The 22919-nt window shown below is 42.7% G+C and overlaps 1 protein-coding gene across 2 annotated transcripts in view; it reads left to right on the top strand.

Annotated features, from left to right (window-relative positions):
* The first annotated feature begins 3223 nt into the window (after window positions 1-3223).
* The window catches only part of LOC116332690 (potassium voltage-gated channel subfamily D member 2-like), a 32216-nt gene continuing 12520 nt past the window's right edge, over window positions 3224-22919 (top strand). For both annotated transcript variants that reach the window (XM_031755733.2, XM_031755732.2), the window contains exons 1-2: window positions 3224-3626; window positions 3937-5124. In XM_031755733.2, the coding sequence (XP_031611593.1) occupies window positions 4013-5124 (1112 nt within the window). In that variant the 5' untranslated portion in view covers window positions 3224-3626; window positions 3937-4012. The remainder of the gene's footprint in view (window positions 3627-3936; window positions 5125-22919) is intronic.

Genomic DNA, 22919 nt, shown 5'->3' with positions numbered 1-22919 from the left:
CACGCACGGATGCAGATACTAACACACCAGCTGGCATTTGCAATAAAAAGCCAAAAAGACTTGTTCTATTTTACACATCCGCAGGGGGTCAATAACTCATTAGAGCCAAGGAAAAGGCAGAGGCAGCTGAGGGAGATGACGTGGTGGGAGATGGGCGGTGTGACTGTGGGCTGTTCACCTGAGGATATCAGCGTGTCATTGTGCTCAGAGGTCATGATGACGAATTATGACTTCATTTAGCAGCGTTTCATAAAACGTGCCAGGGCATTGCCGAGCCCGAAATGGGGTACTACACGTGCAGTTTGCCTGTTTAATTCTCCTCTGACATTTTCTCTCTTACTGGGATTTTTTTTTTTTTTACAGCTCATCCTTTTGTTTTTTATTTATTACCTTTATATTGCTTGTCATGGACCCACATCTCATTGAAGAAGTCTATAAATGTAAAGTTTATCAGGTTAAACTAGCCCACTGTCCTTCTATCAAAGCCTTTGCAGAGTGTTCGCCTATGGGGTTCTCCTTGAAGGCGGTGTAGGCATTGCTGTGAGTATTTGTACTGTAGATGATTCATCGTGCTCACTAGTTATTTCTGGCCTAAACTTCTGAGACTGCCTCAATAGTTTCAAATATTTGGAGTTTCTCTATTGATGACCCGAATCAAATGGTGGCTGCCCTCTTGGCTTCTTCCTTAACAAGTCCTGGCACATATCCAGTGAAGGGGACTCATCTGTTTAATCATCTCAATCATTGAGCTGGACCCAACTAAATATAGAATACAGAAAACAGGCTGCAGTGTGGGCTGCATCAGTGTACTACAGCAGGCAGACTGCTACTGTCAATGGATCAAATCCAAAAAAATATAGCCGTGTATGTTTGTGCGTGTGTGTGTAAGCCCACATGAATGTCTAAGGGTTTATCAGACAGTGTGTGTTTGTTTTGGGTTCGTGCCTTTGGGTTACAACACTTAAGGAACCGTTTACAGAATTTATCCTGTTACACAACCTAATCCTAAAAGCCTCCGAGTCACTTCAGTAGTACAACATCAGAATGTCAGGAAGCACAATCTAGATAGTCAGAACAAGAGTGTAATTATATGCATCACCATCATCATCATTATTATTATTACTATTATTATTAATACTACAGACTGTTTTAAAAATATACATGCATTCAGTTCAAGTCCACATCAAAGATTTCCATTTATGACCCGACATCCAAGCAAAATACCACAAAAACACCAGGATGATGTTCTCAACCTTGTTAAGGACAAATGCTAATTACATGATCCAAAGACTAAATCCATAAACACACAGACATTGTAATTAAATAATCTGCACAGCTCTGTGTCAACACCAGCCATCTGAAATGACCTTGGAGCTTCTTGAAAATTAGTGTGCTCATAAAGTGCTGCACGTTAGCACTTTGGATGATGTCGTTCCGACCCTCCTATCACGTCACAGACTGAAACTGTGCAAAATGACAGGTTCGTACTGTTCTTTCGAAAAGAACATACGGTGGGACGGTGGCTTCACTTGTTGGAATATCCTGGGATGACTGATTTTACAAACTGAATGCAAGCAGAAATATAAAGAACAAAAGGCGAAAAAAAGAAAACCCAAGCTGTTAATTTGCTTGATCGTGTATTCATTTCATAAAGCAACTATTAAATAGCAGAAATTCTGATAAATGCCATGTGCAGTCTAAATTACACCATATGTAGATGCTAAACAACCACATTTACCTCCTTTTAAACTAAAACAGTGAGGCTATGTGTGCTGTGACAAGCTTGCAGCTAGTCTGGCAACCACCTCAGCCTGTGTTTGGTGCCATTTGGCAACCGCTGGAATATTTAAATGCCCTGATGAATACATAGCCCCTGGGCCCGACGGCTCATACTGATCACCGAGTGTGTTCTGACATGCTCAGCATACACTAATGGGACTTCTGACAGTCCTGTGCATTCATCCTACAAAAACCCGGCATGGTGCCAGAGGGGAACAGAGGCTGGGTGTGAATGTAGTTCACTGGCTGAAGATCTGGAAAGTAAAAGGCCACAGGTCAAACTGGTGCAACATCTAATGTGTCCATCAGGAGCCATTTATAGTGCCAAACTGTCCTTTGGCAAGAAAAGGAGCCCCTTCCTATTCATTTGCTACAAATTACAGTACTTTACATAAGAGCAACAGCTGCAGTAAATTTGCCAAAGTGAATGAATCCACACCTCATCTGCACTGACCGTCCATTTCCAAGGAGCTCGGTAGCCGCGTTTACTTAAGCATGACCGTTTGGCTGAAGCTGGAGAAGCTCTACAATTATGTGACTGCAGGGCAAAATACGCCTGTAATCTGTAACCTGCACGCAGGCATCTGCACAAGAAGCCGGCTTGAGCAGCAGAGCTGAAAGCACGGGTGCTGTCCGCGGTGCTGAAAAACAAAACTGGCTAAAACGGGAGCTAAATCCTTACTGGGAACGTGCTCCTTATGTCCCAAATCGCTGTTTTCACAGCCAAACACGGCCTGAGCCTAAACACGTGCTACACAGTGGACACAGCTGTCTCGATTCCCCAGTGTTGTTACGTTATGGAGCACGCGAGACATTTAATTGATTATGGTTATTTTGGAAAATGTCAGTAGAGCGGTGTAGCCCAATGATGTTGACCTTTTAAGCTGTGTAATTCTGTTCAACAGCATTACACAACAGTGCAAGTCCAGGAAACCGTATTGATCAGGATTTGTTGCAGATCTGAGATCGGATGTTTGTTTTTATGTAAAAAAAAAAATTAAACAAACTCAGGCTGAAGATTATAGTCAGAAAATTTCGAGTATGCGCGCACTCACGTGTTCCTCTAAGCTCGAGTGGTATCAGGTTTACTTTTTTCCCACTAAATTGGTTAAAAAAAAATTATATATGTACATTTAAAAAATGCGCCTTAAGGGACTATATGTGCGTTAATGCGTCGACATAAAGCCGATGTTCATTACGACCTCCATAGAGAATAAATCACTTTATCTAAGACATTTCATTATATTAGCGACATTATGCATATTGTATAATATTAGAGCGGAGTAATATACGGCTGGGAGTAAGTCCCTGGTGTGCAACGAGAGGAAAAACACACAAACAAAAGCGTTAACTTGAGGTTTTGGCGATGCCGCCTACTGAGACCACCATTACGCATTGATTAGTTCCCCCCACAGTGAAGCAGCAGAGGAATTTCTGGGTGCAGATATAGGACCACTCCTCTCTCTGCATACGATTTTCCCTCCTCTCTCCACAGTCGGGGCTTGTTGGTGAGGAAGGGGGAGGATGGTCTTGCAGTCGACGAGAGGAACAGGAGTTTATTGAGGAGTAGCTGCAACGGGAGGAAAAGCCTGTGCACATGAGCCTTGCGGATGTCAAGAAGAGAAAAAAAGAAAGGCTCGCGCCTGGACAGATGACCGCTTTGTTGAGACACTGGCGCTTGAATTGTTTAACTTGTTGATGCAACGTTTTTCTACTGTTTCCCCCCCCCTTCTCGTCTGGGTGCAGTGACACATAGATGGGTGGCGGAATCGCAAGTATTCTCTTCCTATGATAGGTATTTTATTGAACTCGCCGTGGATGCAGTTTAAAGAGAAACCTTCTTTAAGGTGGGTGTTTTTCCCCTTTTCTCTTACTCTTTTTTTTTTTTTTTTTTTTTTTTTTTGGCTGAGAGCGGGAGAAAAAGAAGAAGAAACACGCCTGCTTTTATTGATGGATGATGATCGAAATCTAATTCATATTCTGCCGCAAAGTGGGCTTCCATAACTGAACAGTTACACTGTGGATAAGGCTGTGGAGAGTGATACTCTACGGTGTTATGCGCAGTATCAGTAAAAGTAAATGGGCTCGTGCGTTTTCTTATCACATTCTGCTCCACAAGCCTATAACCGTCACTGTCCCTATCTGTTCTTCCTGCAGATGCAATTCATCTCCGAGCCGTAGCACTGTGATAACCGGAGCAGGGTCGTTTTAAAAAAAGAAACTACAGGTCAGCATGGCAGCAGGTGTAGCGGCATGGCTTCCCTTCGCCCGAGCAGCGGCCATAGGATGGATGCCCGTGGCGAGCACCCCGATGCCCATGCCTCCTCAAGACAAGAGGAAAGCCCAGGATGGACTCATTATCCTCAACGTGAGTGGGACCAAGTTTCAAACGTGGCGAACCACTTTGGAGAGGTACCCGGACACTTTGCTGGGGAGCACGGAGAGAGACTTCTTTTTCCACGAGGAGACGAACGAATACTTTTTCGACCGCGACCCTGACATCTTCAGACACATCCTCAATTTCTACCGCACGGGGAAACTACACTATCCGCGCCAAGAATGCATATCCGCGTACGACGAGGAGCTCGCGTTCTTTGGCATTATTCCCGAGATCATCGGGGACTGCTGCTACGAGGAGTACAAAGACCGAAGGCGCGAAAACGCGGAGAGGCTTCAGGATGACGAGGAGATGGACATGAACAATGACGTCACGCCAGTCAACCTGACGTTCCGGGAGTACCTGTGGCGGGCTTTTGAAAACCCCCACACCAGCACCTTGGCTCTGGTCTTCTACTATGTCACGGGGTTCTTCATTGCCATATCGGTGATGGCCAACGTGGTGGAGACGGTTCCCTGTGGGACTTTGCCCAACAGGTCAAAGGAGATTTCCTGTGGAGACCGTTACGCTCTGGCCTTCTTTTGTTTGGACACCGCGTGCGTCATGATCTTCACGGTAGAGTACCTCCTCCGATTAATCGCGGCGCCCAGCCGGTACAAGTTCATGAAAAGTGTGATGAGCGTCATCGACGTGGTCGCCATCATGCCTTACTACATCGGCCTGGTGATGACCGACAACGACCAGGTGAGCGGTGCTTTCGTCACCCTCAGAGTCTTCCGGGTTTTTCGGATTTTCAAGTTCTCCCGGCACTCCGCTGGGCTGCGCATCTTGGGATACACCTTGAAGAGCTGCGCCTCCGAGCTGGGCTTCCTCCTCTTTTCGCTCACCATGGCCATCATTATCTTTGCCACGGTTATGTTTTATGCGGAGAAAGGCTCCACGGCCAGCAAGTTCACCAGTATCCCCGCAGCCTTTTGGTACACCATTGTCACCATGACAACACTGGGGTAGGTGGCTGCAAAAGTCCATTAAAAAAACCTTCTAGCGCTCGAGACACACCACAACTCACCAGCTCGGCATTGTTACTGTGTCGATAAACACACACAACACACAACAATGAAAAAGAAGCCCCAAAATTATTATTACTGTAATAATACCAGCAATTAAACAATTATTATGTAGCAGTGTTCTCAACGAGCACTTACAATTAGCTAGTAGATCTTAATTTGCATAAAAAATATTTTAACTAACTGTAGCAGGGCCACAGGTGTGGGCCATTGGACGTATTAATGCTCAGCCAATCAGAGAGCAGGAGCAGTGTGCTTTATAGAAGCTTCCGTGGTCGATTCGCTCCACAATCAGCGAGCCTGCCCCTCACAAGCGCATCTTATCATTCTGAGGGTAAGCCACCGTCCCTGTCGATTTCCAAGGGTCGTTACCGAATGCCTTTCTAAAGGTTACCGCAATGTCTTTAAAAAAGGCGCTTTTATTGTCGAGCTATAGGAGCAAACAAACTACAGCTCACTGACCACGCTCCCACATACCGCATTAACAGGCCAAATTAAAGGCAAAGCAGTTTACAAAACGTATAGGACACACACACACACACACACACGCCTCTCCTGTCCCTGCACCGCCTCCTCTCCGCCTCTCATTCACCCTCTCTCAGCTCCCCTCTCTCCGTTTCAACAAGGTGCAGTAAATATTTGAATGCCAATTTCATGCTCGCGAACACCACCGGTCGCAACCACGTGCTGATGTAGCACAAAATGATTAAACTCGGGTTGGACGATTACATCAAATTAATTTGTATTGATGAGCGCGCTCAGCTGCACGGTGTGGCTTGCTGTTATTATTATTATTGTTGTTGTTATGAGCATTATTCCCAGTCTTTGGTGATGCGCTTTTGCACGACCCAGGGTGTTGCAAACTTTTGTCACCGTCGTTATGTTTGACCTGATACCTGCTTGCATTAAAAACAAACAAACAAACGGAATGCGGAGTTTAAGCAGCGGGGGAATCGCAATCACACCAAAGGAAAAACACAACAATGTTGCTTCTGCACTAGCTGCTGCTGCTGCTGCTGCTGCTCGTATGGGGTTGAGCACAGCCGCTCAGCCAGTGTTAGTCCTCCTCTTCGCTGATGACACAGAAATTAGGGCCTGTTGAAATAACGCCAGTTTTTAATTTCAAAGTCACAACATCGCAAAGCAAACACTGCAAAAACAAATTGCCTCTGGCAGTGTGTACTTGTGTCTGTGTGTGTGTGTGTGTGTGTGTGTGTGTGTCTGCAGCAGTGTATAAGCTGGAGCTATGTAAGGCACAATCCTGAGAATATTAAGTTCAAAATGTGTTCCTTCCTGCATTAGTATCATTATTACTGTTGGTTTGAACTGACACAGAGATCTCCACAATGCGCACAACCTGATCCAACAGGAGGGGGGGGGGATAAATAATCCCTCTTGTTTTTGTCTTCCTTCACATCTGCATTGATGCAGCCACTCAGCACCTGAGTACCCCTCAGCTCTGCAGGCAGCATATTTTGTTATTATTATCATTATTGTAATTGTTATATAATTAAACAGTGACATTTCCCTCTATCTGCGCTCATGCTGCGGGTGACACTGAGTTAGTGGATTTTCTGTCTTCTTAATGGCATACAACTCTTCCCTCTGTGCTCACTCAATATCAGTCGAACTACCACTCACCCTCGAAATGACCAATGAGAGCATAATTAGTAATGGGCACGATCTGGTGATTGAAGCGGGCCACCTCGTACACAATGCTGCATCGGCCGTGCTTTCCATTTCGATTCAAAGCGCGGGTGAACGATGAGTTGTGTAAGAGGGTTCATTATTTATCTTTGGGGAGAAACAAAGATATTGCTGCATTCAGCTCGGAGTCCCCTTTGTGTTGCTCAAGATGGATTTGAAAAAGATGTTTTTTGCCGCGAGAGAACAAAACTGAAATGTCCTTGGTAATGGGGACATCTTTGTCACTCCATTGTGATCCGTGACAGCCCGGCTGACAGATTTGCAACCTGAACCGAAGCCTTACAGTGCTGCAGAATGCTGCATAGTGGACCACTGCTGGAGAGGCTGAATACTCATCAGTGTAAGACAAAGTTGCGATCCATCTTTGTCTTTAAAGGCGTGCTTCTGAAAAAACACATCTCACACAAGCCTACAAACCAGAGTCATGTCTACTGATACAGCGACGTAAGAAAAGCATCTGCTGTATTCTTCTCCAATCACCTTCAGATGCTTATCTGATCAGGGGAAATGAGGTATTCTGATGGTTTGTATCAGAGCTCAGCATGCAGAAAAATTGATCCACGTCTGACAAATAGGTATTTAGACCCATATGAATGGGGGTGTCTTTTCATTCGCTGGCAAATAAGCTCTTTAGAGACTAGCGGGTGCGCTACTGGCTGGAACCTCCATTTGAAGCCTTTGAAAGCATTTGATTTCATTCTGATAGTCAATGATGCTTTATGCCTGCATGGTATCATGATGCCTTTCCACTACATATATTTTCAATTTCCCCTCACTTGCACCCTGTGGAAGTAAAGACTGTGGTGTGCGTTCTCTCCCCTGCTGATGGCCCATTGATTGTGCTTAAGCAGACGTGCAGACATTGGGAGAGCAGGGGCTCCTGTTCAGAGGCACTTGGCAGGCAGCCTGAATGAAAGGGAAGGGTGCCTGGAGACCAGCGGAGAATCAATAGCACTGTGCAGCTGCGTGTCATGCCTCTGTGTGTCTACTCCTCTGTGCCACCAAACACAGGACAAGACCCACTTATCCCTCCTTCTTTATTGAGCCTAATCTCTGTGGCTGCTTTCGGATATCCAACAAAGAGGAATCTGCTTCTGCCGTGAACTTCAAGAACTGGGTGTAAAATATGAGATTTTTATCTGCAGCTTTGCGGTATCTTTGATAACGGCACTCGAGTCTGTGGGTATAATTTAGTGTCTTGATTTAATATTGTTCATTTAAGGTGGTATTGCACTTTATTAGGCTGGAATCAGACGTTGCAGTGTTTTCCTGCTCTTATTTTCTCTGGATGATCCACATGGTCAGGGTGAATTAGCTGCAGAGGGAGTTTTTGGTGCTTCAGATCTTTTAAGTGATTTAAGGTGTAATGGAGTGCACTGCTGAGAGCAGCTGTGAAAACGGTGGATGTCAAGCGCAACCCACAGGGGAAGAGGAGTGGGGAGGACAGGGCTTAGTCTGGCGTAGGCTAAACCTAGACACGTTCCTCTGGACACTGGCAAACATTACCTTTGATAGACAGGATAGGCTCGAGCTTCTGACTCAAACACGCAAGCCCACACGCAGTTCCCATATATTGAAATGTACTCTTTGCCCGCCAAGATGCCTAGGAGGAATGGTCATTATAATTACTGATTTGTTGTGACATTTACTATGTAAATTGTCCTGCGGTGTAACAAATACGCGTGTATGCTGTAGTCACTCAACAGATGCAGGATTTATCACCGTGCCGTTTGTCTGTGCTGCAGCTCCACCCACCAAATACAACCGGAACGGCTTGACAAGTGAGCCCTATAAACCTCTCAGGATAGGATTTATAAGACAGAGAAAGCAAGGTTAACAGACATGAGGGTCACTGTAGGGCCCATAAACCAGCAGAAGTATAACCATTATCATGCTTGCCAGTTCTGACACCTCAGCCCCCTGGCGATCGAAAACTACAACGCAAAGCATCAGCTTCACGGTTTAGCGTGGCGCAGAGAGCGAAGCTTTTTGAAGTCGAAACCCTTCACCGCATGTCAAATGTAATTGAAACGTGCAGGAACAATCTGGAGGGCCTTTTACTGTATCTGTACCCAAGAGATAACAAATGCATTCTTGATGATATAGTCCTCATGCGGTTGGATAAGTTACCGTGCCCCTGGCAGCCAATGCAGAGAATTTTCACTCTTTTTTTTCTTCTTCTTCTTTTTTTTCCCCCTTCTGAGCACGACAGTCAGTGAGAACATTTGGTGCGTTTGATTACGTAGCGCAATTGGTGTAATTTTTGTGTTCAGTAGAATAAATTACACCACTTGCCATTGTGTATGTTATGCACATTATGAAAATCAGCAATCCATTTTGAGCGACGTGATGTGCCGCCGTGTAAAACAGAAGTGGCTAATGTGAAATGTGTAGGCTGCCATCAGCCTGTGGGCTCACGGCGGTCCTCCAGGTGCTTTATTGGGGAGGAGAGGTGACGCTAATACGAGGCTGGTATAATAGTCCTGAAGTGACAGGTGACTTAATGAGAGGAACCTGGCACTGAAATGTGTTCTGTGCGAGCTCCTTTCTGCCCATGCAAATGACTGCGAAATGGAGGAGTGGAAGCGAGCGGGAGGGTACCAGGCAGCTTTCTTCAGAGGAGATTAAGATCATTGTGAAAGAAGGAATCCATAAAAAAAAGTGCTAAATTGAAAACACGCAAGCCCCTGCATTTTCTTTCTCCTCTTTGTTTGCTCAAACAGTTTCACTCTGGCAGTTAGAGATTTAAAAGGGTGCTTTGAAGGTTTGAAGTGGAATGATTGATTAAAATCTTAAGGCCATTCACATATTGCATATTTATTACATCATACTCCTGTGCTTTGAAAGGTAGAAAGTACAGATGTTTTTATTTGGTTATTTGGGTGTTAAATGAGTTTTCAATTATATATATTTCACTGAAAAAAAAAAATAAAAATCCAGCGTCAGAAAGAAAATGCATTTGCGGTCAGTCAACCCTGAACTGAAAAACAGATTATGGCCAGCTGGTAGGTTGATGTGAGGTTACTGTGTATGTGAACTGACTCTAAAAGCAGGCATGCGTCACTGCGGATGGTCAGATTGATAAATAATCTATATGGCAAGGACAAAATGGCTGTCCCCCCCATTTGATTCGATTTCTTTGACAGCCCATCTTCGAGGCAGCCCCAATAACACTCATTCCACGAGGGGGGATTTTCATTAATTCACTTTAAATGTGCTGCATTAAGCAGGGAAATCGACTAGCATGTTCTGCACTTGGGCCTTGGTAAGGCAGTTCGAGGATGTAAAATATGGCACCAGTGTCTTTTTTTTTTCTTTTCTTTTTGCCACTGCTCAGCATTTTTATCTTCTTCTTTTGTATTGCGAGCAACGTACGAGATTAATGGAATTTTTCAGAACAAGATTAAAGTTGCACCGTACGAATGCGGCATCATTGCATTAGGAAATAAGGAGATATGTGAGAAAAAAAACATCACCTAGATTCCATTGTTGCTAGAAAGCATTTGTTCTGCCTGGTTCCACTCCCACCCGATCTTAACAGCCAAGAAACCTCGATCCAGCCTGAGTGAATGAATGAAATGAGGAAATATCGCCTGTTATGTGATTGTGTATGATCTTGAAATTTGATATGTTGTAAAAAGACATCGGATGTGTATATGTGCCACAAGATCAGAGGATCAAATAGTTTGCAAATGATAAATCCAAGCCCAACAGCTATTTCCCTCTGTGGTGCTGCATGGCTTATTTACATACTCAGCATTTACATACAGATGAAAATGGCTTGTCTGCTATGCAGACGCACATAATGCCTCCTCATCACTTTGTTGAAATGTACAACGTATTCTAAATAGATTCTTAGGTTTAATCGTATGATATTTTACAAAGAGCTTAGCATTAGATCAATTCAGTTATCATATCAAGATCAATAAAAATGTATTCAGCACAACACACAGAGGGTGTGCAATGCATTATTATTACGATAATCCCAGAATCACCCATATCAATTGGAGGCCTTTCATTATAAAGGTGGTAATATTCACGGAGGTAATATATGTAGCAGAGGACCACTTGTCATGATTTATGAGGCTAATATATTTTCTGAGCATATCTTCACCATCTCCGACATTGCTCATTTATTTTTTTCAGTTCTTTATTAATAAAATAACTACACGTGCGCTAAAGTGCAAGACAATTTTAATGATAAACAAGAAAATAATATTGCGCGACTTTTATGAACCAGCAAAGCGACTGCCATGTGCAAGCACAGCAATAAAGCAACAACGGGCCTGTGCGTTATTGATCCTGCTGATGATGATGTATTGATACCCTAGACGAGGTACTCTTACTTTTTGTGTGTGTGTTGTCATATTCTGTTGTGTTTCTTTGCAGCATCGTTTGCTTGTGTTTGAAGCAACATATAACCCATATATGTTTTTAATGAGTAACCTTGAGAGGAGCTGGTTACAGCAAACAACTACTGAGCAGAAGCAGTTTTCTTATTTGACACTGTCCTCTGAATAACAGTGACAGCATCGATAATTTCAGCAAGTAGCACTAAAAAAGTGAGAAAGAACTTTTACTGCAATCATTTAGGTACCTTACCAAAATAGTTATTTTTACCTAAGCTGAGTGCTTATTTAACATAATCAGGATTCAGAGCTAATCGAGTGATTCTTGCCAATCAACCAAACCATACTTTAAGTGTAGCGTCGTTGCTTGCTACACCAAAATTGTTCACACATTGCACAGAGCCCTTTTTATAGTTACAAGAACAGCAACTAAAAAGTTTCCCTGGAGAAAAACAGCGAGTACCACTTACTTGTTTAAAATTTCATGGTGTGGGTTTCACCATGAGGTCAACAAACTCATTATCAGCTCAATATGGTGTTGAAACAACAAAGGAATTAATTGGTATGAGCCACATGGTCACATTAACATTGCGGAGGAAAAAAAAAAGTCACTGATAATAAACTGTTGAGTTTTACATATGCAAGCCAATGCCCTTGCACTTATTACCTTTGTGTAGCTCTCAAACTAATCAGCATACAAAGTACAAGCTGTGTTTGTTTTCATGGTGAGCTGCAACATTTTTAATGCCCACTGTGCCGATGTGAACATTGCCCATATTGGCATGCAATATGGAGTAGTTTGAGGGAGAAAATGTCACCTTTTTTTATTTCTTAAATTTTTAGATGCCACCGTCACTACAATAAATGTGGAACTAGCAATCATTATATTGCTTTTTCAAGACCAAACCAGCCCTCGCACCCTTCTTGACCTCAAAATCCGACGTCGCAGCGCAGGCGTGGGGCGGAAAAGTTTTGCAGACGATGGCAACGATAGGCTCGCCTGTCTCTGTGAGGAGTTTGGGAGAAATGTGTTGCTCTTTGCACCCAGTATTTCTCTCGAGCGTTGGGGACAGCATAGCAAACATAATATCTTGAAATGGTGCCAGCTTTTGTAATGCCAGAGTGCGAATCTCCCTCCCCCTGACATTTGTCTCTTTATCAGAAATACCCCTCAGCTAACAAGCCTACATCTGTGATCAGCAGAGATTCAGAGATTATAGCTAACAGCAACAATCAGTCTGTTGCGTGAATGAAACAGAAACAAAAAAAGGATTCAAAGTCGCTCGTGCTTTTTCTGACACTTCATTTGAAGAGTGATAGGATTTCACTGTAGATAAGGTTTTAAAAAGAAAGCTGTGCTGATTTTAAAGCCTCTCAGCAAAACATTAACTACTAGGCTGAAATGAGAGAAGCACATTACCTTGACACCTACCCCAGTTTTTAAAGTACCTACTTTTAAAAGCTACACGGCATACATTCATTTGGCTGTGGCAGACTTTCATTGTACAGCAGTATGTTATGTTAACGCCACTTAATGCCATGCATCTTGCAAAAAAGCTGAAATCAATACGGACTTTCATGTTCCCCAAAAAACGTAAGGCATGGTGTTTCATGAGTTTTTCGAGAAAACAATAAGACTTTGACGCTAGCACATTAATGGAAACTTTGTTTACAGCCATTCGTAATACCTGAACGCCTGCAGATTCGAGCGAAGTCGTGAATATTGATTCTGCCCGTTTGTCAGCCTGAACGTTTCTTTCAGCGCTTGTGAATCAACACATTATTTCATCAGAGCTGAGGAATCTTGTGCCAGTTTACGCCGCCAAGACGCCACAATAAAAGCTCCTGATGATCAATACTGATCCGGCTTGAATGAAATCCACAGTGTTCTCTGTAAGAAAAAAGGAAAACAGAGCTCTGTAAAGCTCACGAGTCTGGCTTTGAATCGAGCTGCCCATACTAGCCACTGTTAACCCAGTTTCATTGTTGAGTCTTTGCCACAGGCTCCATAGATTATTAGTTTCTGTATGCAGCATGAATGATAAGAAGCTATGTCCCATTTCAGTTTAGGTATAAAGAGCTTCCTCCTGTCTGCCTGGCAGGGAGGTCCTGCTGAGATGAGGGATGTCAGCCTGTCACCCTGACACATGGCAGCTGTTTCCTGCCTGCCCCAGCTACTATAAATAGCTAAATATATCACCTAATGTAGGCCATTTGGTCAAACAGAAACTAAACAGGGCATGAGCTCTGGGGCTATATGTTTCCCTTTCACCTCAAACGAATTTCTCATGCACGGTAGTGTCACCAAATCTTCACTGTTTTATCCTTCTGCGACTATCTCCTTCCTGTCCAACGTGGATTGATGACATATTGAGTTGCGATTTTGCAGCGCCATCACTTTACGTCAGGTTCAGAGCTTCAGCTGAGCTAATGCAAGCTCAAAAATCTTTAAAGAACAATTGTGTACAGGTTTCATTAGTATTCTTCTCTAATTTTAACATTTTGATGAGATATTGTAAAGATAAAATCCTGACGCAGTAAATAAAGGCAGTTTGAATGATCCTGGCACAATAGGCCTGCAATAAGGATCAGCTTGTGACTATTATAGTGTTTCATTGTGTGATTATTATTTTTTTAATGTCTCAGAAATGTGTTGTTTTAGCTCATCAACATTTCAGTCACACACAACGCTGCGACACAATTAAATTACCACAAACTACGGTCTTCAGAAAGAGTGTTAAATCAACACTTTACTGTCACATTCTCAAGAACCGAGCATAAAATCTTCACAGGGGGAACCGGCGATGATGGTTCTATTGTGCCCACCCACTGTAAACTCAGAGCAGCTACACGACCGGCGGAAAGCAGCACATATCAGTGTCGGTCTCTTGTGTGTGTTTGAGCGTAATTTACTGTCCCACTGTGATAAACCATAGTATTTTCCTTCCAGGTTTCTGTATAAACAGCTAGAAGCAGAAGTTGTTTAAGCCAATTTACTGGCATGGCTTCATGAAGCTGATCTGTAAGTCAGTGTGCCACTTTGGTCACATCTACAGTTGCGAGTAAAAGTTTGGGAATTGGCTTTAAAATTAATCTGCTTCTGCCGTGAATTCTGATTATTTTTTTTGCAACACGAAAAACACAGTCCAACTGAACTAATGACACACAAACTGTTTAATGAACACAATGAAGAATTGCAGTGAAAGGAAGTGCATCGTGGCCAAAAGCTTTGGCAGCTGCGCCACTGCCACAACCAAAATTCTTCTTTGTTTGCCACTAAAAGATTTTGTTGAAACTTATAAAAACCCTTATGATTGCTCCTCACTATATCAGAGAAATAAAATAAAATAAATCAAAACTTTAGTGGCAAAGTGCATGAAAAACGACATTTGAGCCACCCCAACAAAAATAAAACTCTCGTCCACCACTGTATTTCTGCAAGAAATGGCTTTTGTAAGGTGTTCCAAAAAAGGAAATGACATTGGAATTGTGTGTTGCAGAGGTGCTTCATACCTACATTTATTTTCTAGCACATGTATGGAGGGATTTGAAATCTAATACAGAAATCCATGAACTGTTTCAAAAATGGACTTTCCCATTACTTTACCAGGGGGAAGGATTAGAAAAGGTCAGAAGTACCTTGTGGACCTAATGGACCTAAAGGATGAGCGAGTGTATTTTTAATTATGATATTTTGGACTTATTATTTGATTTATTCTCTTCTTTTTTATAGAACAAACACTTTATTTTATTGTGTGTGTGAACCGCTGACCAACACTGATGCATTTCCTTCAGGATCAATAAAGTTTTATGATGAAATGGAATGAAAAGAAAAGTAGCTGCAATGTCCAGATATGAGTGTCCTGACATGCTACTGTAAAATGGTGACATTACTTAACACCAGCATGTTGGTACTGCAGGTTTGAGCATGTAGACAGTCTTATGTTTGACTACAGCCTCACAGTGCTTGTGTTGCTGTAGAAATATTCAGATTTTTGTAATTAAATTACACCCTGTTACTTTGTTTTGTTAAAATATATAACTCTATAACTATTCAATATTAAGACCCTATAATTTTCTCAAATATCACACTGAAGGAGTTTCATGTCTGATTGCTTTGACATCAGTGTTACAGGATATCTTGTTAGAGAAATGTATTCATCTGTATTTTCTCTGGCTATCTCCTTGATTAATTCACATTTTACTGAATCACTGTGCTGAGCATTACTTAAAGCACCCATGCGGGATGTCTGTGTTCCCCTGATAATGTGTCACCTGCTACAGCACAGAACAACTTGGGGTGAATTCATCGACTTCTGGGAAAAAAATCGGAGGTGAAAGTGATCGGTGATTATTGTCTGCCCAAAAAACTGATTATTCCCCAGTTAATATCAAGCCCACAGATGCATAACCATCTATCACTTGGATGTCTCTAATGAATGATTTTTGGGCAGTGATTCAGAGAAAACACTGTTGGTTAGAGGTACGTGAGCACAGCGGCTTAGGCTGACACTCTTTGCTTTACTGGGTGCATTATGTTATCCATATAATAGATAGAATTATACAGATCTTTTGAAAAGGATGACTTTGTGTTATCCTCTGAACATGTAGTTCAAACAAAGTATTTCTGTGTAGAGGAACAGAGTACTTCTTAATCATTGGGGGAAAAAAAGCTTGATTCTTAGCCCACAGTTTAAGCCCCTATTTTAGTGATTACATGCCTCACAGGGGACGCTAGGCAGAAAACTAATAAGGTCAAACAAGGCAGACATATTAAAGGTCCAAAAAGAGAGAGAGAGAGAAATTCCAATCCTATCTTGCCTATCAGTGCCTCCTGATGTTTTGCTGGTTGGATTTCTTGGATGTAAAAACAACAATACTCGAAAGCGTTATTTGAAAAGGGATAGACAGTAGCTACTGTAGATTGTTCTGCTTGTCTGGGTGTTACTGCAGTGTGGGTTCAGCTCCCATCTAGAGGATTTCCTGCCTGTGAATCTTGTTGCAGGTGTCCTACACAGGGGTATCTCAGTTAAGGACTGCATTTCCATGTGGGGGATTTTCATCGTTTTTTTTCCTTTTTCAAAGGTATTAGTGGGAAACCGTAAACAGTTGATGATTATTTGTATTTTCCTCTTAGCCAATTGTCTGTAATCCCTACGAAGGAGCTTAAGAGTTAGATTTCTGGCATACACGCTCTTATCTTTACACAACCGACACAGACAAATGGAATGTATCTCATTTTGACTGAGGCCAAAAGGCAAAGTGAGTTGTGCAGAGGAAAAAAAGCTGCCCAGATAGTTAACCTTAATAAAGTCAGACACTGCAGTCAATTTCAGAACCAGCTCAGCCTTATTTAATTGCACACATATGCATCTCACACATGGTACACGCAGTATTTTCACTGGCAATGTATTATATGGTGAAACCTGTGGTACTGTTAGCCTGTCCTCTGGAGGTCACAGGGCAATCATACCCGAGCTTTCACGTAGACTGATCCAGCATCAAAGTGTCAGATGTGACATTCAGTAACCTCCAAAGGAAACGTGGTCTCATTTTGAATCCAAAAATTCCATTTTGCATGGATTTAACTGCAGTTTCTTTCCCCGAGATTCTTGCGCACACATGTCAGAGACAGAAAACAAGCTGCGCTGCTGTTGTTTCAACTCCCATCGTCTTTTCTATGAAATGGCATCCATCAAAGTTAATGGGCTGTAATCATCACCACAAATACACTGTCACACGTTCCACTGCTCGCTCCTGAGTATTCAACTCCCAGTCAATGGGATGTAAAGAGTGACAAGCATGAGGAACACAATTTCCCATATCATTAACGGCTCCGAGTGAGAATTGGAAAAGAATCCACCCACCGCCCCCAAAAAAGTTTTGCCTATTCTTCAGATTTAGATTCTGTTTGCTCAACCTCTTCTGGGACTGCAGAGGAGAAACATTTATTAGATGCATATGTGACAAACAGTCAATACTACTGACGCTGTTTTTCAGGCACCCATCCACATTGTCATCTGGTGAAATAATTCTTATTAAAGTATGTCACTTGCTACTGACAGATCTGCTGCGTGCTAGATAGATTAATTTCCCAAGAAGCCAACTCTGCCAGCTTCCAATCAGAGTTCAGCGCATCCTGTAGATCTACTTATCTCCAGGCAGTATGCTGCTGGACTGATCATACATCATACAGGTTTATACACACACACACACACACACACACACACACTACTCTTTCAGTGCCTGCTATGGCAGAGCTCCAAGAAGAGCGTCCCTCATGTATTTGCGTGTTTGATAGGATGGTTTAGCTAAAGCATCCCCAGTAGACAATTTGTAGACCTCAACAGATGGAGAAGTCCAATTAGAAAGTGGGAAAAATGAGAGATGAATGTCCCTGCTCTTTCTCTCCCAGGACAGACAGCTATTCTTACAGCACAGGTATTAAAACCAACACGTGTCGGAGGGAAAACATCACAAAAAAAAGAGAAATAAAGGATAACGAGGTTGGGATTTGATTTCTCAACATGACACAATCAAAAAAGAAGCCACCGAATATTATACAGTTTGCTCGCGCCACATCTACAATATGTATAAATGTCTCCTTATGTTGTCTGATTCTTCAAGGGCAAACATCCCACATAGCAATTGCCTTGCCATTAGCCAAGACCAAAAAAAAAGGAGAAAGAATGAAAAAGTGCTTAAATATAGCAACCCCCCTGGGATAGTAGAAGGAAGGGCGTGCTGTGGTGTGATTAAAATGAATAACCTTCATTCAGTCACGTTTGTTAACGGTACATTTGAATGTGCTGTCTGTGGTGGGGGCCAAAGCTGTGCCTTTATCTGCCTTGTCCTCCGAGTTTGAACATCATTATTCACCAGGAAGCTCGTCCTCAGCGCTGGCAAAGATGCTGAAGTTATAAATAATAGGAGTTGTGTCATCAAGCACACATTGGGCCCCGGGTCGGTTTAATTCAGGCTTTTAGCCACCCCTACTGTGAATGCAGACATCGCAATAAACCTGTTGATGACTGATAGATTGTGTGGATGCAAGACCAATTTTTGCTGGAAAATGACCTTTTGCTTGTGTTGTTGTTGTCGCCATGGCCCCCGAGTTATTACTTTTCATGTCATTTTTTGATTTGACAGGAGAAGTCTTGAGGAGTGAAATGGAAAAAGTAATGATGTCCCCATGTGCGTGATGTAGCGTGGTGCAGGTGGGGCGATGGTAGATAGGGCTGCAGCTAGTAGCTCTGCTCTGCCCCGGGGGCCAGTCTGCAGCTGTTAGGAGAGCTGCAGCTCTTCCCGATACTTCCCTGCAGGTTCTCGCTGCTTCCTTGGTACTCGCTGTTATCTGGGCTCGCTGCTGTCGCCGGTCTGGCTGCCATCCACACTCTCTGGGAGAGAGAGCGCTCAGTACATTTTTACGCTTCGCCACTCTTTCCGTCTCATTCCAACCTCCGCTATTCCTCTCACTTTTACCGTGAGATTTTGAAGTGTCCCTTTGAACTGGCAACTGCTCCTATAGTTATATATATATATATTCTTTTTAACAGCTGTATTTTTCTACCTTGATGTTTATTTCAAAGACAATGCTCCATTGGCACAGGCCATTTACGTGCTGAGTACTGTATCTACCTACAAAGCATCCTGAATGTATGTGCAGTCTTGTGTATACAGGAAGTGAACCCATATATGAGAGGCTGCAGCTGTTTGGTGCAAAAAGCTGATACAGACGATTTAAAGTTGCAGCTCAAACAGAATATAGAACTTTTTTTTAAAGCCTGAGGACAATTGATTCTCTTCCTCAACACGTATTATCCTGCAACTTTTTTTGTGTTGTTTATTTATTTTGCCTACCTTCAGTCTTTTTTTTTTAAACCATTTGTCATGACGTTAACATGCCCACAGCTAAAGACCAAAATTCATCTTCTGACTTCATTCATGAATGTAAATCATATTTTGACTGAGTAACCCTTAATGCCAGTCCATTTGTTAGCTTATCTGGAGCTTTTAACGTCACAATTTTCATCATTTGTCATAACGATGAATCAATTGACACGTCGGCTGACTACTTTGGATGTCAGCTTCTCAAATGGGCAGCTTTTATTTGTCTTCTGTAATTGGAAATCGAATAACCTTTGGGTTTGAAATGGTGAATCGCGACATCACCCTCAGCTCTGCTATATTGTGACGGGCATTTCCAATTATTTTTTTTAATTCAATAGTTTAAACAGCTGCTGAATTAATGGCCTACTCATCTTTGTATTACATGTGCAGTTGTGAGGCATTCGACGGGCGACTGTTTCATTAAACCTTTCTCCATTCTGCTCCGGCTTTATCTTATAGTACAGATAACCCTGATGACACTGCTGTGACATAGTCAGGGGTTATATATACCAGATAAACCTCCTTTGAGATCCACAGAAAACATTACACAGCTGTTTTTACAAGTAGCTCTCCTCATTATAAAACTGATCTTTATCTGGAAAATTGATGGAGTACCCTTATGTCATCTAAAAACCCCAAACACCCACACATTTTTTTTTAAGTGATGAATTGATAGATAATGAAACTTGTAAATGCAGACCTAAAGGGCAAATAGCCCAAAAAAGAGCTATACATCTTTACATCTGCCTGGTGACGCTGTACTCTCCCGTTAACTGAGCAGATTTTTTTAGATAACGTAGCTCATGAATGCACACTCTGCAAAGTCAGGGCAAAAGGGGCCATTTGGTGAAGGAAGCTGATATCCAGCGGCTGCTCTGCGTGGAATCGCACATCAAAGTTAATCTTGCGCCGTCTGCTCTGGCGGCGCCGCGGAGCACTAATCTGCTGTCAGTGTGATGAGGCTCCTGGACCAGTTCCCCTTTCCAACACAGAGGCACTAATCCACAAGACCTTTCACGTTTTTTTCTCCGCTCCATCACCTGACCAGACAACAAAGGTCACAAGGTTCCCTTTGAAATCTCGTCTGGTCAATACTAGCTGAGGATCGCCACTGGTTCTGGTGTTTATTGTGTTTCAGTTTAAGAAAAGCTGGTTTTGGTGCATTTTGCCTTTAAGAGCCGCATCTTACTTTGAAGTGTGCTTTTTTTTTCTACTTTAGACTGGAAAAAACACAAGTATTAATGCGGCGAATGCCACGAACACAGCCACCGCTGTCATTACTGCTAGTTTTTCCTTAATTGATCATCTTAAGAAATTCAGTTTTCACCTTTAACCCTGCCTCCGGCATTTAGATTCCAGAGGTGAGGTAACTTGCTGCCAGTTCAATCAAAGCTTTCGGCGTTCAAGAAAATGCCACTGCTCTCTTGCCAGCATTCAGATTAACCTACGATGAATACAGAACGAGTTCATTAGCATAATCGCTTGAGTGTCTGATGATTTCATTTTTATTATCACGTTCCCTTATAATCCATAGCTCTGTCGCCCCTTCGTGCTTTCAGACCAGTCTTTCATGTTCCTTTGCCCTCCCCATGCAGTCACGAAGGAGTGTAATTGCATTATCAAAGTATTATACTAACGTTGTGGGAATATATTTTTAGCCCTTGGCTTTCTGGAATGATGTAAGGCGAATGGGCAGAAATCTAAACATGCAATGACAAATTAAGACTGAGCAATGTTTCAGTTGGCTTACCTTGGTTTCATCATGTCCAGAGTGATTAAAGCATCTCTCAGACCTCGCTTTAATAGCCACAAATCATAATTCTCATATTTACACGGTGGCATGCTATTTTTCTTGGTCCAGGTCAACACTCAACCCTCTTAAAACTTTTAATAATACAAAACAGCCTTTCATTTAGTTATCGAAAACAATTGGCACAAGGAAATGGTTGTAATTATGACCACAAGGAGCTCAAGTGGGCCTAGAGGTGACTCGGCATATACAGTAATGGGGGGAAAAGGGCGCTTTTTTTGCATAGTACTGCGCTTGTTTCTCAAGTGTCAGCAGGTGTAGATTGGAGACTGGAGAGGAGCAGAAGAAAAGAAAAATGTCAAGCAGGGCTGTGCTAGCACTGCATGATAATAGAAAAGGAGGAGAAAAAGAAAGTGAATGAAGCGTTTCATCTCCAACTCATAGTTAGAGGCAGGCAGGTCCAGGCAGAGGAAGGGTGAGTCAAAGTCAGGAGCGGAAGAGCGGTAAAGAGGAAAGCTTTTTATCATCCCTGACTCTTAAGAAGATCTCCCAAATGAGAGAGGGCGTGCATGCTAATGTCAGAGCCGCGGTGATAACTAGCCGCCTGGTTTTGCAGGGTGAGGGTTAAGCTGGGATTTGCAGGGCTGAGGGAATACATGTTTGATATGTGAGCAAGAGAGAGAGCTGAGGTGCCTTTGCCAGAGCCATACGTGAGGGATTATTTTATATGGTTTATCTGTGTCTTCGTGGCTCGAAGAGAGGAATTTTGCCGCTCTTTATTGGGTCTGTGTAGTTCCTGAGACTCTGAGGTGAACATTCAGCTGGAGGATCAAAGTTATATAGACACTGCAGCACCACAAAAGCCTTCATTTACTATGCGTTAACACTGACTGGCACGCAGCCACACATTCTTGCTCCCACAAACTTCACATCCCAACCTTTGGCTCCACTCGTCAGCTTTCACAAATCTGCAGAGACCGGATCTCAGCTGGGTTGTGAAAATCATAAAAAATGATCTCGTGCATCTGCTCCACACTTCTTTTTTTTTTTATTTGATTTTTTCCCTGCATTTCAGCAAACAGCCAGAACAATGCAGCCTTTGCATTACTGCCTGCAGAGGCTGCGACGCGCACCTATCACAAAGTTGTCCTTCCCTATAGCTATTGTTTGCAGTTACTCATACCTGAGCACCCTGTTTTTCCTACCGCATGCATAACACCAGGCAGTGCGGTCCTCTGGTTCTCCCCTATCTGTGCTTCCTCATCTCCCCATTATGTTGTGTAGTTCTGCCAGCCTCTCCTTCTCTCCCTTATCACCTGCAGTGAAAATCTAGCGGGCTAATCCCAGTGCCTGTGGGATTCCCCTCTCTATAATGATGTATATCTGAGGGATAGCATCAGAGCAGAGTCCTATCAGCCCACACACTCTTAATCCCATCAGTCTTTGGTGTCCAAACCCAGGAGAGGGAGCATTTTGGATGTTGTGCTCCCGGCCTCTTGCCAGAGATGCGGTGCAGAACATCAGGAATGATATGTTGTGTTCAGGGATCATGCTGGAGATCATGTTCATTTATTGTGTGTCAGACTGTTGAAACCTTGTGGTGTGTCTCCCAGCATTGCAGTGGTACATATTGTAGGTGTGCTAGCGTGTATTGAATGCTAGCCCCGAGAGATTGTGCCAGTCTATCTGGCAATTACAAAGATTTAATTTGTACTGTTTTGCAGTCTGTTCATGGTGGAAATAGATAAATAAAAAATGTCCTTAATATTTTAATATGCTGACCAAAAACACGAAACAGATGCACATTTGGTGCATCAATAATATGAATTTATGAGAGCGAGAGAGGGGAGTTTTCCTTCATTCTGCTACCTTCACTTGCCCTTGTATATCTGTACATACAAGAATGTATATCCAGCTTCGATTTTCTTACTTCATGGTCAGATTTACTACCTACTGGCACATAAAAGAATGGCCGACTGGTCAGCTCATTCGTGTTTTTACAAACAAAAATTTTATGAAGGCTCTTAATATGACATAAC

The sequence above is a fragment of the Oreochromis aureus genome, linkage group 7 (genome assembly GCF_013358895.1).
Source record: "Oreochromis aureus strain Israel breed Guangdong linkage group 7, ZZ_aureus, whole genome shotgun sequence".
NCBI lineage: Eukaryota > Metazoa > Chordata > Actinopteri > Cichliformes > Cichlidae > Oreochromis > Oreochromis aureus.
The sequence above is the reverse complement of the archived record's forward strand: the minus strand, read 5'-3'. Positions and strand labels throughout refer to the sequence as shown.